The sequence below is a fragment of the Onychostruthus taczanowskii genome, unplaced genomic scaffold (genome assembly GCF_017590055.1).
Source record: "Onychostruthus taczanowskii isolate IOZ18803 unplaced genomic scaffold, ASM1759005v1 scaffold140, whole genome shotgun sequence".
In the NCBI taxonomy this organism is placed as follows: Eukaryota; Metazoa; Chordata; class Aves; order Passeriformes; family Passeridae; genus Onychostruthus; species Onychostruthus taczanowskii.
Window position 1 is genome coordinate 1,021,941 of NW_024498574.1, and position 13,592 is coordinate 1,035,532.

General features: G+C 39.6%; 1 protein-coding gene across 1 annotated transcript in view; it reads left to right on the forward strand.

The window, feature by feature from the left end:
- The first annotated feature begins 5,427 nt into the window (after positions 1–5,427).
- The window catches only part of RASA1 (RAS p21 protein activator 1), a 47,332-nt gene continuing 39,167 nt past the window's right edge, over positions 5,428–13,592 (forward strand). Inside the window, exon 1 of the mRNA XM_041398109.1 lies at positions 5,428–6,038. Within this exon, the coding sequence (XP_041254043.1) occupies positions 5,659–6,038 (380 nt within the window). The 5' untranslated portion in view covers positions 5,428–5,658. The remainder of the gene's footprint in view (positions 6,039–13,592) is intronic.

Here is a 13,592-nt window from a genome sequence, read left to right on the forward strand (position 1 = left end):
CTTCTATACCTTTCAAAGTATTATCACTATTAAATTTGTAGGTACCTCTGATTTAAATAGAACAGTGAAATGACAGCTAGTTTAATTGTTTAATACCTTTTAGAATTCAATCCACAGTAAGTTAAAATTGAATAATCACTGTGTAAGTATGTTTAGGCTATTCTAGAATGAGTTACATCACTCCTTAAAACTATAGACTACATATGTTCCTGCTCCTAGTAGTTTCATGCTCTGGAACTGATTTCAAAATCAACAACAGAAATACAACCAGCTTAAACAAATTGTTTCATACATGTAAATTCTATCACAAGCAATAAGCACAATAGTAATGGAAAAAGTGATAAAGAGACTATGTGAGAAGTAAATGTTTCGATGAACACATTATAATGTCAAGAAGTTTAAGTGTCTGGGCAGTTATATAATGTAAATCACAGCGTTTTACCTATTAAATCTTCAGTTAGATTAATTTAGTGTCTTAAGTCATGGAATTCTAAAACAAAAATAGCAAAGAATTGGAGTTACCATATTGGACTTTAACAATCAATTTCTTCTTTCTAATTGAGAAACATATCTTGATGGAAAAATTCACCCCATCATGGAAGACATATAGAAATTAAAGTGTAAGTAGAACAATAGGACACCTAAACTATCCCAGTGTAACATATGAGAGAACCTGTACCATGTGAGTATATACATAAGGAAATAGGAATCTTCATATACAGAATGGATGGTTTAGATGTGTAAATATGACCTTAAAAAGTTACTAATTTTGCAAATACATTTTATAAGTATCACATGCAAATACTAGTTTCTGTACAGTCAGTAAGTGCATATAGAAAATTTGATGGCACCACATGAGCAGACATTTTAAAACTTAATTGGCTTCATATAGATCTGATGTCCATGAAATTAGATCTGACTACACCTTAGATAAAGAAATATCTGTTACATGAATCAGTATTTTCTCTCCTCACTTTTCAGTTTTCAATGACACAATTTGTGGAGACAGTAATTTAAAAATTTAGGTCAAAAAGATTTTTTTTTTTCCTGGTAACTTACATGAACTTTTTTCCCCCTGGAAACTTACATGAAAATTTTAAATTCAAAATAACTTCAACTGTTATCATTTTATAAGCTTCATTATATAAACATTCGTTGAAAAGACCAATCTATAGCTTATATATTACACTACATTATATTACAGCTACATCTAGAGTTTTACTCTGTTCTATTAAGCAGGACCTAAATTTCTACCACCAAGGCAGAATATGAAGAATTAAAGAATTTTGTTGATTTTTATATGTTACACATATAGCTACGCCTGACAGAAATATCCTTTATTTAAATACAAAATATAGGTAGACATTTTATATTAAGTCATTGGAACGAATAACCACAAACTGAGAAATTATTTTATTGAAATGAGTGAGAATGATGCATTCCTCAATGGTGTTATTAACTGTTTATTTTAAAAGTTCAGAGTAAACAGCATAAAAAATTAGCCAAATTTGAGATGAAAGACAGTCCTCCGTGCAACAGCTGGGTTTATCCTGTGCAGGTTACATCACTGTTCTCAGAGGAAGTTCTGTAGGTATTAAGAGTATAGTTATATTTTCCTGTTTGTTCATTCTTATCATGTTTTTTCCTTTCCCTAGCTGCTGTAGAAGCACCATCCAAAGGCTACCTAAGCAGCTGCAAAAACACGAAGATGTCTGTCAACATGTAACTTTTGTCCATCAACAGCCAGACATATACTGTAGAAACCTAAGCTCCATCATTACTGAGAACCCTTATGGAAGCTAGATATAATTAATTAAGCATGGAAATTATTACATGTAAATATCGTCACATTTAAAATTGAAAAAAAAAAAGCTGTCCTTTGCAACTCAGTTTTTCATTTCTTCTTACGGAAAAGAAACCTCAAAAACTCAATAACAAATCACCTCCCACAGATGAGGATAATTCTAGGTTTCTTAAAACGTAACATAATTGTATAGTGTATCTATATTTGGAGTCAGTATATAGGCTCATGGGAGAATGCAAACATGCTTTTTAGGAAGGCATAAATTATAAATATAGGTAAGTATAAATAGTAAGGTTTCTCTTGTATTTAAACACAGACAATAATATGAAATTTTAATAAAAGGCTCACAGCCACTAAGATTGATAGAGCAATCATGTAGCACTTTTTTCTATGCTACTACAGTTAAAGAGGTGTTGGGTTGACAGGGTGTCATGGTTTAAAAGCCCAGCCAGAAGCCAAGCCCCAAGCAGCCACTTGCTTACTGCCCCACGAGCAGAACTAGAGAGAGGATTGAAATGGTAAAAGCCAGAAAACTCATGGGCTGAGATACAGACAGTTTAAGAGGGAAAGCAAAACCCATGCCCACAGGCAAAACAAGGAATCAACCCACTGCTTCCCAAGGGAACACAGTTGTTCAGCCATCTCCAGGAGAGGGCCTCATCACATGTAATGGTGACTTGGGAAAAAAAATATCACTCCCAATGTTCTCACTCCTCCTCTTATATCTACTTTATATATTGAGCATGAAGTCACATGGTCTGAAATACCTTTTAGTCAGTTGGGGGTCACCTGTCTTTGTTGTGTCTCCTCCCAGCCCCCATGCACCTACAACTTCCTTGCTAGCACGGCAAGTGTATGAAAAGCAGAAAAGCAATATATGTAGCATAACAGCCATGCAGGTAGGGAGAAACAATGCTTTCTGTAACTGTTTATTTTATACCTGTGGGAGTACAAGGGGAAGAACTGGAATAGTTGGAGCATTCCAGGTTCTTTATTACAGGAAAGCTGCTTTCTTATCACTCAGTCCTATGACTGAAAATTCCTGTGCTGCTATTAATTTCTGAAATGGGATAAAACTTTAGAAAAGCAGAAATAAACTGCTCAGGCAGAAGAGAGAAGCAGGAAATAAGGAGTGAAAGGAATGTTTTGTGGTATTTGTATCTACTATAAAAGTAACATCTTCTCTTTTAATAACTGAAAGCCACTTTATGTAGCTTTACACCTAATAATTACGGTGTTTAACAGCTTTCAAATTTTCTTAAAAACCCTTACTGATTCTCTGACATATCTGTGAAATAGCTTCTTACTTTATTGCTGGAGAAAGAATAACTTTGCTCAAATTACTTGCACAATGCCATACAATCAGTGACAACCCCAGCCTGAACACTTGAGCTCCTAATAAGGCATACATCTGCCTGGAATGCCTCGCCCCTGCCACTGTTCTCACAATATGCACTATTATAATTAGCTCAAACTAGGGAACATGAAAATGTGCTTTTCAGGGAATCATTTCCGACACAGCAGGGATGAAGGACTGACTATCCTAGTGTCATTTATACCAGGGATTTCAGAATAAGACATATTTGCAGAAGCTCAAGAAGTATCAATAAAAATATCGTTACACTTGCCCCTTCATCCAAAAACATCCATTTATAAAAAAAGTGCCTTGAAGGCTTGTAGCTGTAGTTTTGGGTAGTCCTGAGAGGAGCAGGGAGTTGGACTCAATGATCCTGATAGATCACTTCCAATCTGAGATATTTTATGGTTCTAAAGAGGCAACTTTGGTTGCAAAGTGAATAGAAAAGGTATGTTGGGTGCACACAGAGGTAACAGCTCAGCTGATATTACTAGCTGATATCTTTTTCTGCAGAATCCTTTTCAAATTTAAAACTGTTCTCACCAAAATAAACCTCCTGAAAGAGTGTTGTAGACACATTACCCCCTACTGAGTGAAATTCTTAGCACAGCTGTCCTTCCAATCCCCATGCCCCCCCACACATGCTGCTTCCCTGGAAGGCACTTAGAAAAGCTTGCCTCGTAAAGGGAATCTTTACAATATTTACACTGCATTCCTATATTTAGGCTTATTGCTACTGCTACAGTAACAAGGTTAAAATTATTTTGTTTAGAAATCTGTGAGGGAAGCAAGAAGCAGTAAAGGGAAAGCCACAGAGAGAGCAGCCTACAACACTCCTTGAAATTACAACTTCTTAAAGCAAAAAAACAGCAGTAAATGGGTATATTATCATGGTATAGACTGAGGGCTAGAGCCAGCTTCTCTTTTCACTGTGATCCTGGGCACAAAACCAGCATAATTCCACATGTCTTAGTAGTGTAATTTGGAAGCAGAGTTTGTCTTCAGAAGGAAAGATATAAAACAATTTCAGCAGATAAAAAGGTGTGAGAGCTGTGAAAGTGGAAGCAGTAGTTTGTTTTAGTAGCCTCAGGAAAAATTCACTTAATACTTTTGGGTAACAGAAAGCTTTGAAAACCTCAGTGTTTAGATGCCTTTTGAGAACTGTAGAGAATCATGCAAGTGTAAGCATGCTGCTATTTGTAAGCTCTTTTAACACTGTGAGGAAGAAACCAAAATCTAAAGATATCTACATACTGTACTGCCTGGTAATGGCAATCACATGACATCTTCTGAATCCCAGAGGTATTTAGGTATGAAGTGAAGCTGATGTACCAAATAAACACAGTTCAGGGGCGAAATATGGTTGATGGTGAAGGTAGGTATAGGTTTGCATAAGGTGGTAGGTATTGAGAGCTTGCAAGCTTGAGTAACATGACAAAAATACAGTTTCAGGGAAGTACAGAGTAAAGTAGACACATAGTCACAGTTCTTACAAGGTAAACAGTACCACCAGGATGTATTCTTAAAACTTATTGCTAGAATTTAATCAGAATCATTAAGGTTGGAAAATACCACCAAGATCATAGAGTCTAACCATCAAGCTAACACTGGCAGGTCCACCATGAAACCATGTCCTCATGCACCATATACACATGGTTTTTGAATACTTTCACAGATGGCAAGCTCACTGTTGCCCCAGGAGCCTGTTCCACTGCTTGACCACCAATTTTCAGTGAAATATTTTTTCCTAATATCCAGCCCAATGCTCCCTTGACAAAACTGTTTCCACTAGTTCTATCAATGCTTGAAGAGAAGCCATAGTGAGGTGGGGACTAGTCTCTTCTGTGTCTGCAGTGGCATGACCAGGGAAACGGCTTCAAACCGAGATGGAGGAGATTCAGATTACACAGAGTCATACAGAATAAACTGAGCTGGAAGACACTCCATAGCTTTTCTTCACTGTTAGGGTGGTTAGGCATTGGAACACTTAGCCTAGGGAGGTAAAAGTCATCGTCTCTGGAGCTGTTCAAAAGCCATTTGGATCTGGCGCTGGATCATACGCGTTCAGAGTTACAGTGCTCATGTTGGGTAGTGAATCCTACCCTACCCACGCGTGTTCCCAGCCCCTCGGCAGCGGAACGAGCCCTTTGTCTCCCAGGCCGTACAGCCACCGCCACCCGCGCTCGCCGTCCCGTACAACCCGACTGGGGTCGTGCCACTCGCGCAAGCGCAGAGGTGCCGCGCAAGCGCGGAGCTCCCCGGGCGGGCGGCGCTTCCCTGGGGCGGCCGCGGGCCGAGGCAGCTGCGCGGGGCCCTGTGGAGCGGTCCAGCCCCCGCCCAGCCGGGCATTGTTCCCGGCCCGTCGCCGCCGGGAAGTTTTAGTCGCGTCCCGGGTCCGCTGCCTGCCGCGTTGGGGAGAGGGGGGCGCGGTGAGGGCAGGGGCCCGGAGCCCCTTTGTCGCCTCCTCCCCGGCGTGAAGCCGCCGGCGAGGCTCAACATGATGGCTGCCGAGGCCACGGGTGAGGAGGGCGGCTCGGGCGCTGTAGCCGGGACGGCGGGAGCCGCCGCGGCCGGGGAGCTGGGGCACTGCTCCGCCTTGTGCCGTGGTCGGGCGCCGGAGCCGCAAGGCCCCTTCCTGGTCGGCGGCGGCCCCTCAGGCGGGCCGGATTTGTGCTCAGTTCTGGGGCTGCTGGAGCTGGGCGCGGGGCCAGCCCCTCCAGCGGCCGCTGGGGCTGCCGATCCCGGCTTCCCCCCGCTGCCGCCCCCCCCCGCGTTGGCCGGAGGGCTGGGGACAGTGGACGAGGGAGACTCACTGGACGGGCCGGAGTACGAGGAAGAGGAGGTGGCCATTCCGCTCAACGCGCCCCCCACCAATCAGTGAGTACCCACCGCCCCCGCCTCAATCCTTGTGGGGAGTGGGTACCCCACCGCTAGCCCGAGAGAGTGTGTGTCAAACCCGGCTGGAAGTCTCGCAGAAGTTTTGCGTTCCACCTCTTCACCTTCCCTCCCTCCTCCGGTTCCGTTCCAACAGGAAGTTTGCTTCTCGGAGACACTGCCCGGGGGCTGTGGAGCGTAGCCCACCCGCAAGTCGGGAGAGTGAGCGGCGGCAGCAGGGCGGTCGGACTCCTTCCCCTTGAGGTGGAGCTGGTCCTCCGGTACTGAGTGGGATCAGCTCACGAGAAAAAGGCGGCTGAGTTAGTTTTTTGGAAGTTTTCATAGCAGTACTGCAGAGGCTGCCGGGAAGAGTGAACTATTCTGGTTGTGGTTTAAACTAATTGTTGGGGAAACTTTTCCAGTCACTGGTAGCCCCTTCTCGGTAGAGTCATAAACTTAATTTCTGTAAATAGAGTAAAAAAACCTGTCCATGGCGTAAAAGACTTTATTTACCATGTCATCATTTTGTATTGCATTGCTTTTTGCTGGGAAAAAAAAAGATAGATCATCTTTTCCATTTCATAGAGAAACAGCCAAAGTAATGCTCACTTGTTGAATCTTTTTAAAAATTCAGGCAGTCTTGAATAATGGATTTAAAACGAATTAAAATAATTTCTAATTTTAAAAGTGTTAACAGAGGGATATTTTTATAAATGTTTTAACTGCCTTGCTGCTCAACCAATTTAAAGTTTTCATATAGGTTATGCTTGGAGAGAGGAGACATTTGGAATAAACTGTAGAATTACAGTTAGGTTTTATTGTATTTGTCCGTACAGCAGGTTAATTTGGATTCCTTTAGTGCTGCTAATGGAAAGAATCTTCCACTAGAGGCAGACTAGTTCTTTGTTTAAGTTGTGTGAAATATAAGGTCAAATAATGTTATATAGAGTCCATGTAATTAGTAAGTACTTTAAATACAACCTTTGGATTTCACTGTAGAAAATCTGCAGGTTTACTCAAAGCACTTCCAAGGTGTGTGTTAGAATAGAAAATAAACATTTTCTTCCATATCCTTACCATATTCTCCCCAAAATGAAATGGTTTCAGAAGCTTATATTTTTTCATTAGTATAATTTCTATAAATATGTTGTTCTTGTTGTTCTTGCTTATAGTGGATAATTTAGGGAGTAACATACAGTTGTATTTAAAGATATATATAGATAGCTCAGAAAGGTAACCTAAAAATCTGTGTGAAATATGGGGTTCGTTCTTTATATTCTGTCATAACTTGACTGACAGAGTTAACTTTGGCATTATGTTACATACTCTTAGAATTTCAGGAGCCATTGTCATTTTAAGTAGGACATAAAATTATAATAGCTTCTATAACAAGCTTCTCCGAACTTGTTTTGCAAATTAAAAAAACAAGCCCAAAGCAAACAAAAAGCTCAAACACAAACCAGACACAATATGAACAATATGAGTTCCTAGTCTTCTAATTTTTAGGCTGTAAAGATGTTACAAATGCTTTTTTAATCACGAGTATGCTTTCAAATGGTGTAAAGTTGGCATTCTGGCTATTGTAGTAATTAATACAAGAGAGATGGGAAGTGAAGCACCTGCAGGTTCTGCACTTCCCATAAGAATGTTGTAAATACAGTTTGCTCAGGGAGATCTGGGGAATATGTCTTCTGTTAGTGTGTATTCTTTAATATTCAAACAGTGGAAGGATACTAGCATGTAAGCCCTTTATTCACAAACTCACAATCCCCCAGCTGGGTTGATTTTTTCAATCTTAGATCTGGAGTGAAACTAACTGGGGGCTTGTCTATTCAGTGTGTGTGTCTGTGTTTTCATTTTTATGGAGTACAGCAGTGGTGTGTTTATGTTGCAGCTTAATGCTAGGTGGGATGCGCAGGATGCTAGGGAATAAAGTGGGCAACTCTGTGTTTGTTTAGATCATTTTTTCCCGTCGCTTTCTGCCCCATTTGCAGAGCTCAGTGACAGAGGTTCAAATAGCATAAAGAAATTCCTTTGGATTTAATGAATGAATAAATGCTGATTCTGTTATGTATTTGATTTAAAATCTTACTTGACAATTATTTTCTGTCCTAGTGTTGCATTCATGTGGCAGGAAGTGTTCCAGTAATTGCAGCAAAACTGGCATTTTCATGTAGTGTTTTTTGAGCAGTGCTTATCAGTTTGAAATGGAAATCATTTGAAATCTGAAAGTGATCAACCACACAAAATTAAATAGGCTGTCAGAGTACTCTCTGGTTAAAAGAAATGTTGCCCAAAGCAGATATATTCTTACAGTCACTTTTGGAGCTTGTTCAGGCAACATAAGAAAAAGCACTGAAGATGAAGACAGGTAGAGAAATACTAAATAAGAATGGGTTGCGTTAAAGTAGACCATTTTTCTGCCTGATCATAGAGTGGAGTTCTAGTATCTTCACATGAGTGTTCAAGGTGGCAAGCTTAGTAGTTCTGCATTTGTTTCAGTAACGCATGAAAATATTTTTTTCTGAATAATTGCAGAAGGCCCTTTTCCAGACTAATGAATGAATCTGTTGCACTGTAAACTATGAGGAAATAATGTTGGCATGTTCAGTTAGATACTGCATAAAGAAAATGAAATGTGATGTCAACAAATTTTAGTGTATGAGGTTTCTTTGTTTAGCAGTTAATGTAGTTAGCATAGAATATTGTCTTTATTAGATAATGAGTTTCTTCATTAGTTCCTGTTGTGTGTGGAAGACAATACCTTATTTTTCAAAAGTTGGTGAGTAGTGTACTCTGGGCCTCTTCCGTCTGGATGTGTGGTGTTAGAAGTACTGTCTTAAATCAGTGGCTAAACCAGAGAGACAGCATTGTGCATAACCTGCTACACGAAGTGAAGCAATAAGTAAACTGAGTGTGTTAGTTCTTAGGTAAGTGAAAACTTCAGATAAATAAAACTAGAAGTAGGACAGCATTTGAAGCCAGAAGTTTGAGATGATTTTTCAGTAGTTTAGTCAGTATTTCTAGTTAGCATTAGATAATGTAATTTTGTTTAAACAGCAACTAGAGTCTCTTGACCTGCTCTTTATTTACTTTTTATTTTGTGTCGTTGATTGAGTCCCATAATACAGTATGGGACTTTGGCAGTTCATCTACTAGCCTACCCCATCGAGAAATGTAATACTGTGCTGTGTTTTTTCAAGCTTTTTTGTCCATATGTTCTGTGGTTGTGAAGGGAAGATGAACACAAATTCTCTAGTGAAGGCTTAGGTCTGTTCAGAATAGGACTCCATATTTTTGTTCAAGCATAAATTTGTAAAATTCCCATAATAGTTTTCCCATTTCTTTCATATCTTTCTCCCCCAAAAAATAAGCATCTTGTAATATGTCTTGTTGGTAGGCATAATAGAAGGGAAGAGAAGGCGGCATCTTGTTGTAACATAGTCTTTGTGCTGCACATAAGTATTGCAGGGTTGATTCCTCAGTGTCCCTCCAGCGTATGGTCAGTGCTAGTAAAATGTTGAGTGCTTGATAGAGTTTGTACACGTGACGTGCTTTATTTACTTTTATGCACCATTTAAAAACTGAAGGTGGTCTTTAATAGTTATTATTTTTATATCAAATACCTGGTCTATCAGTCTTGTTAGTGATAGAGCAGAAAAAGGTTTCTGTTATTAAATTAGTTTATCTTTAAATCATATTTAGTGCTGAAGGTGGTGAGGAGTAATCAGCATGGATTTATAATGGGAAAATTGTGCTTAACCAACCTAAGACCCTTCTGTGATGTAGTCATTGACTAGGGGGAGAAAGGGAGAGAGTTTACCATAACTTTAGTAAGGCTTTTGACACTGTCTTCTATAGTCTTCTTACAGAGTATAGGTTAGGTAAAAGGACATGAGGTGCATTGAAAATTTGAATGACTGGGAACAGAGCATGATGATCAGCAGCTCAGAGTCCAGATAGAGGCAAATTACTGGGGGTATTCCCTAGGGTGCCTTCAGGGTCCAATACTGTGTCCTGCTTGGACAGAGCGCATGCACCCTTAGGAAGTTCACAGATAATGCAAAACTGAAAGGAGCAGCTGAAACACCAGGTGGTTGTGCTGACATCCAGAGCGATGTGGACAGGCGGAAGAATTGGGCTGTGGGAGATCTTGTGTAGTTAAACAAAGGAAACAGAGCTCTGGCACTAGGGAGTAGTAACCCTAAGTACGTGGTGGGGCTAAACAGCTGGAAAGCACCTTTTCAGAGATGCATGTAGGCATGAGGTTGTGAATAAAGCCAGCAGTGTGCCTGTGTGGCAAAACTTCACACTTGCTTTTCCCACATGTAAAAAGGAAATATGTAAAGAAAGATTTGGTTGTACAGTGTGACATGCTTCCACACGTAATAGCAGCTGCCTCCTTCCATATAGTAAATTCACCTCTTTGTGAATGGCTTGTTCCTTGCACAGGTCTTGTGGTGTTGGGGCCATGTTAGGGACCAGAAACCATATGGCTGTACTGTGAACTTGCTGAATACATCCCTCCTCACAGTAGAAAGGGCTGGCTGGGCCTAATGGGGCTGGTGACTAGCCAGCATCTTCCATGGAGCATGGAAAAATACAGGAATCTCTTATTCGTGTGTGGACCAGAGCCGCAGCTCTGACTGCAGTGCAGCTCATTCCATGAGGTTCATGACTTGACATATGGTTGTCAGCCTCTCAGTGTGGCAGTGGTATAGGCACCATTCTTCTGCACACCTGTATGTTGCTTGTGTGGATATAGAGGCTCTTTGTGATGTTGTTGTCTTTGTTCTGTCTGCCTGCTGTAATTAAATTGTGATAGAAAGGGTTGGAGTTTTGAACCTACTGCTTTTGAAATAAATTGGCAGATGGGAGTATTTTCATTAACAGTTTTGGCAGTTTTCTGAAACATGGAAGCCTTTTACTGGTATTCTCTTAGAAGCAAAATAAAGAACAATTACACACGTTTCTTAAAGCAGGCAAGTTAAACAGATAGTCACAGAAAAAAACCACCTGAATTGCAATCTCTAATTGATAGGACATTTTATAGTTAAACAATTTCATGACATACGCTTGCATGACTACTTACTCTATTTCTATGCATGTTATAACAGCAGCTGCATTGTTAGAGCACTAGCTGTGATTCAGAATGTCACTGAATTATGTTTGCTTAAAATACAATGAAAGGAGTGGATTGTCAGCATTTAAAAAAATGCGAAGGTAATTTTAGAAATACAGAAGTGTTCCTAAGTAGGATCAGGCAAACAAGCAGAGGTGACTGATGGGAAATTATAGAGACCTTGTCTTTGGCAGTGATGGAGGATGTACATCTAACTAGTAGTGAGTTAGAGTTTTGAGTGTAAGCACTTGTAAGTGACATTCATTTGGCAACTTATTTATGAAAAGCTAGGCAGGTTTTTAATGTGATACCTTCCATTCCAAACTTTAATTCCTTTAATCAGACTTACAGTACATAATACATAGCAATTCCTTTTGCATCAATTAACAATCTATGGTTGGCACTGCTTTGGACTGAAAACAATAAACTTGAAACTGTTTTGATTGCAAAATATTTAAGTTGTAAGTCTTGACGTAGAGAACTCAGAGGGAGAGGTGGTTTCTTGTAATGTATTTTTGCAGAAATACTCAGGCTTCACTAAACTGCCTGATTGGAGCTTAAAACCAAAGGATCTGGGGGTTACTTTATTTCATGTCAGAGATGACGGTAGCCTGTTTATATCCTTCAGAGTGTTCTGTGCTCTGTTCTCTGATGAAATTAGGAGTATGGCTAGCTCTGTAGTTTACTCATTTCTGTTGTACTTTCTCTTTGGATAGCACTGAGTATTGGATAGATCTTCCGTTGTAATGCAGCATAAGAGATCTTAAAATCTTTCATTAGTGCTCTTTAGATTAGTCAATACCCTTAAATGAGATTGAGTACTGCAGTTTGGCCAAACAGTGTTTACTGTTTGCTATCAAAGTCCTTGAAGATTATGATGGGAAGTTGTGGAATGTATCTTTTTATATTACTGAAAACTTGTGATAGTAGGATGGGTTATAAGACATTGATTTTGACAGTGATGTCTTTCAGTGCTCCGAGATTATATGTTACGTGAATAAACTGTTTTTATACATTGATGAGACTCTGCTCTCTGAAAAAATGCAGTTATTTCTTGACAAGCATTTTGCATACTCTAAAGATATTGTACGAGTTGGCACTTAAGTGTGTATCCTATTTTTTTAGAGATGTATAAAATCTACAGAGGTTTTCTGAGGATATCACTTGAGCTGTTTTCTCTTATCATGGCTCAATATTGACTGCTTTACTGTTGTTTGTATTAAATTTAGTGTTAATATTTATTTCTGCAGCTAATACTATAGAGTAATTTGGTACATTACACTAATGCAGAGTGAGCTGTAAAATACAGTGGTTTTTTGCCATCTGAAGTTAACATTTTATATGTGGGCTCAGTGACACTGAATTTAATTGCTCTCAGAAGTTAATATTTTTATTTCAGAAAACAAACCTTTCCTTAAATGCTTTACCAGGTAATAAATGTCTTCCGGTACACTTGATATAAAAATGTTGAATGGGACAAAATATAGTCTGTTCAGTGTTAGAGGATGTGATCTCCAATATGTGGCTTATACCAATACATATGTATTGCCATCACCAGCAAGGAGAGTGTCTTTTTTGTTTGAAGCTTCTGGGCTGAGAATTGGGGCACCTAAATTTGTGCTGTTGTTGTTAGAAATCCTGGTCCCTTACAGAAAAAATTTATTACTTGCATATGATCCTGCCTTTCTGTTTATTCTGTAATTTATTTTTTTGTAATTTGCATTCTTATTAAGACTCCCACTTCATTTTGAAATTGTGCCTTTCTTTAAATTTGGCATTTTAATGCAATGTATCTCTCAATAGAATTAAGATTATTTTCCTCAAGTGGGTGGTAAATAGGAACAAATAAAACCTCAGTGAACCTGTTATTAATCCAAAATAGATTTCATTAAATGGAATGTTTGTTTCTTCATCAGGGAGGTTTATTGCGTCTCAGAGGGAGGAGTTACATACTTGATGAAAGTCAGTCTATCCAGGAAGGCAGTGCCCTGTTGTGACATGTTGGGAGCAAACTCACTCAGGTTTCAGCTGTGCTGTACACACTGATGCACAGAATATTTAATCCTACTTACTTTATAATCAACTGTCTTAATTTTGCTTCATTTCCTAAAAGACCCTCCTCGTCGGGAGGGTGTGACCGCTTCTTTGTGGACTGGCTTTGAACAACAGGTTTCTGTTCATGAAGCTCCTTTGCTCTGGAATGGAATGACACAGGCTCTTCCTAATATAACTAGGCCTGCAGCAGTTTCAAGTTTTAAATGTTGTACAGACACAGCAGTGCTTCTACTGGTTTAGGTTGTTTTGATCAGGGTGAGGAAGAGAAGCAAAGGGGAGCAATACTAGCAAGCACCCTGTTTTGTGAGGTTACACAGTATTTATGCTTGTGCTGCTCCTACTGGTGAAATACGTTTTTTGGTTTGGTTTATCAAGGTTTT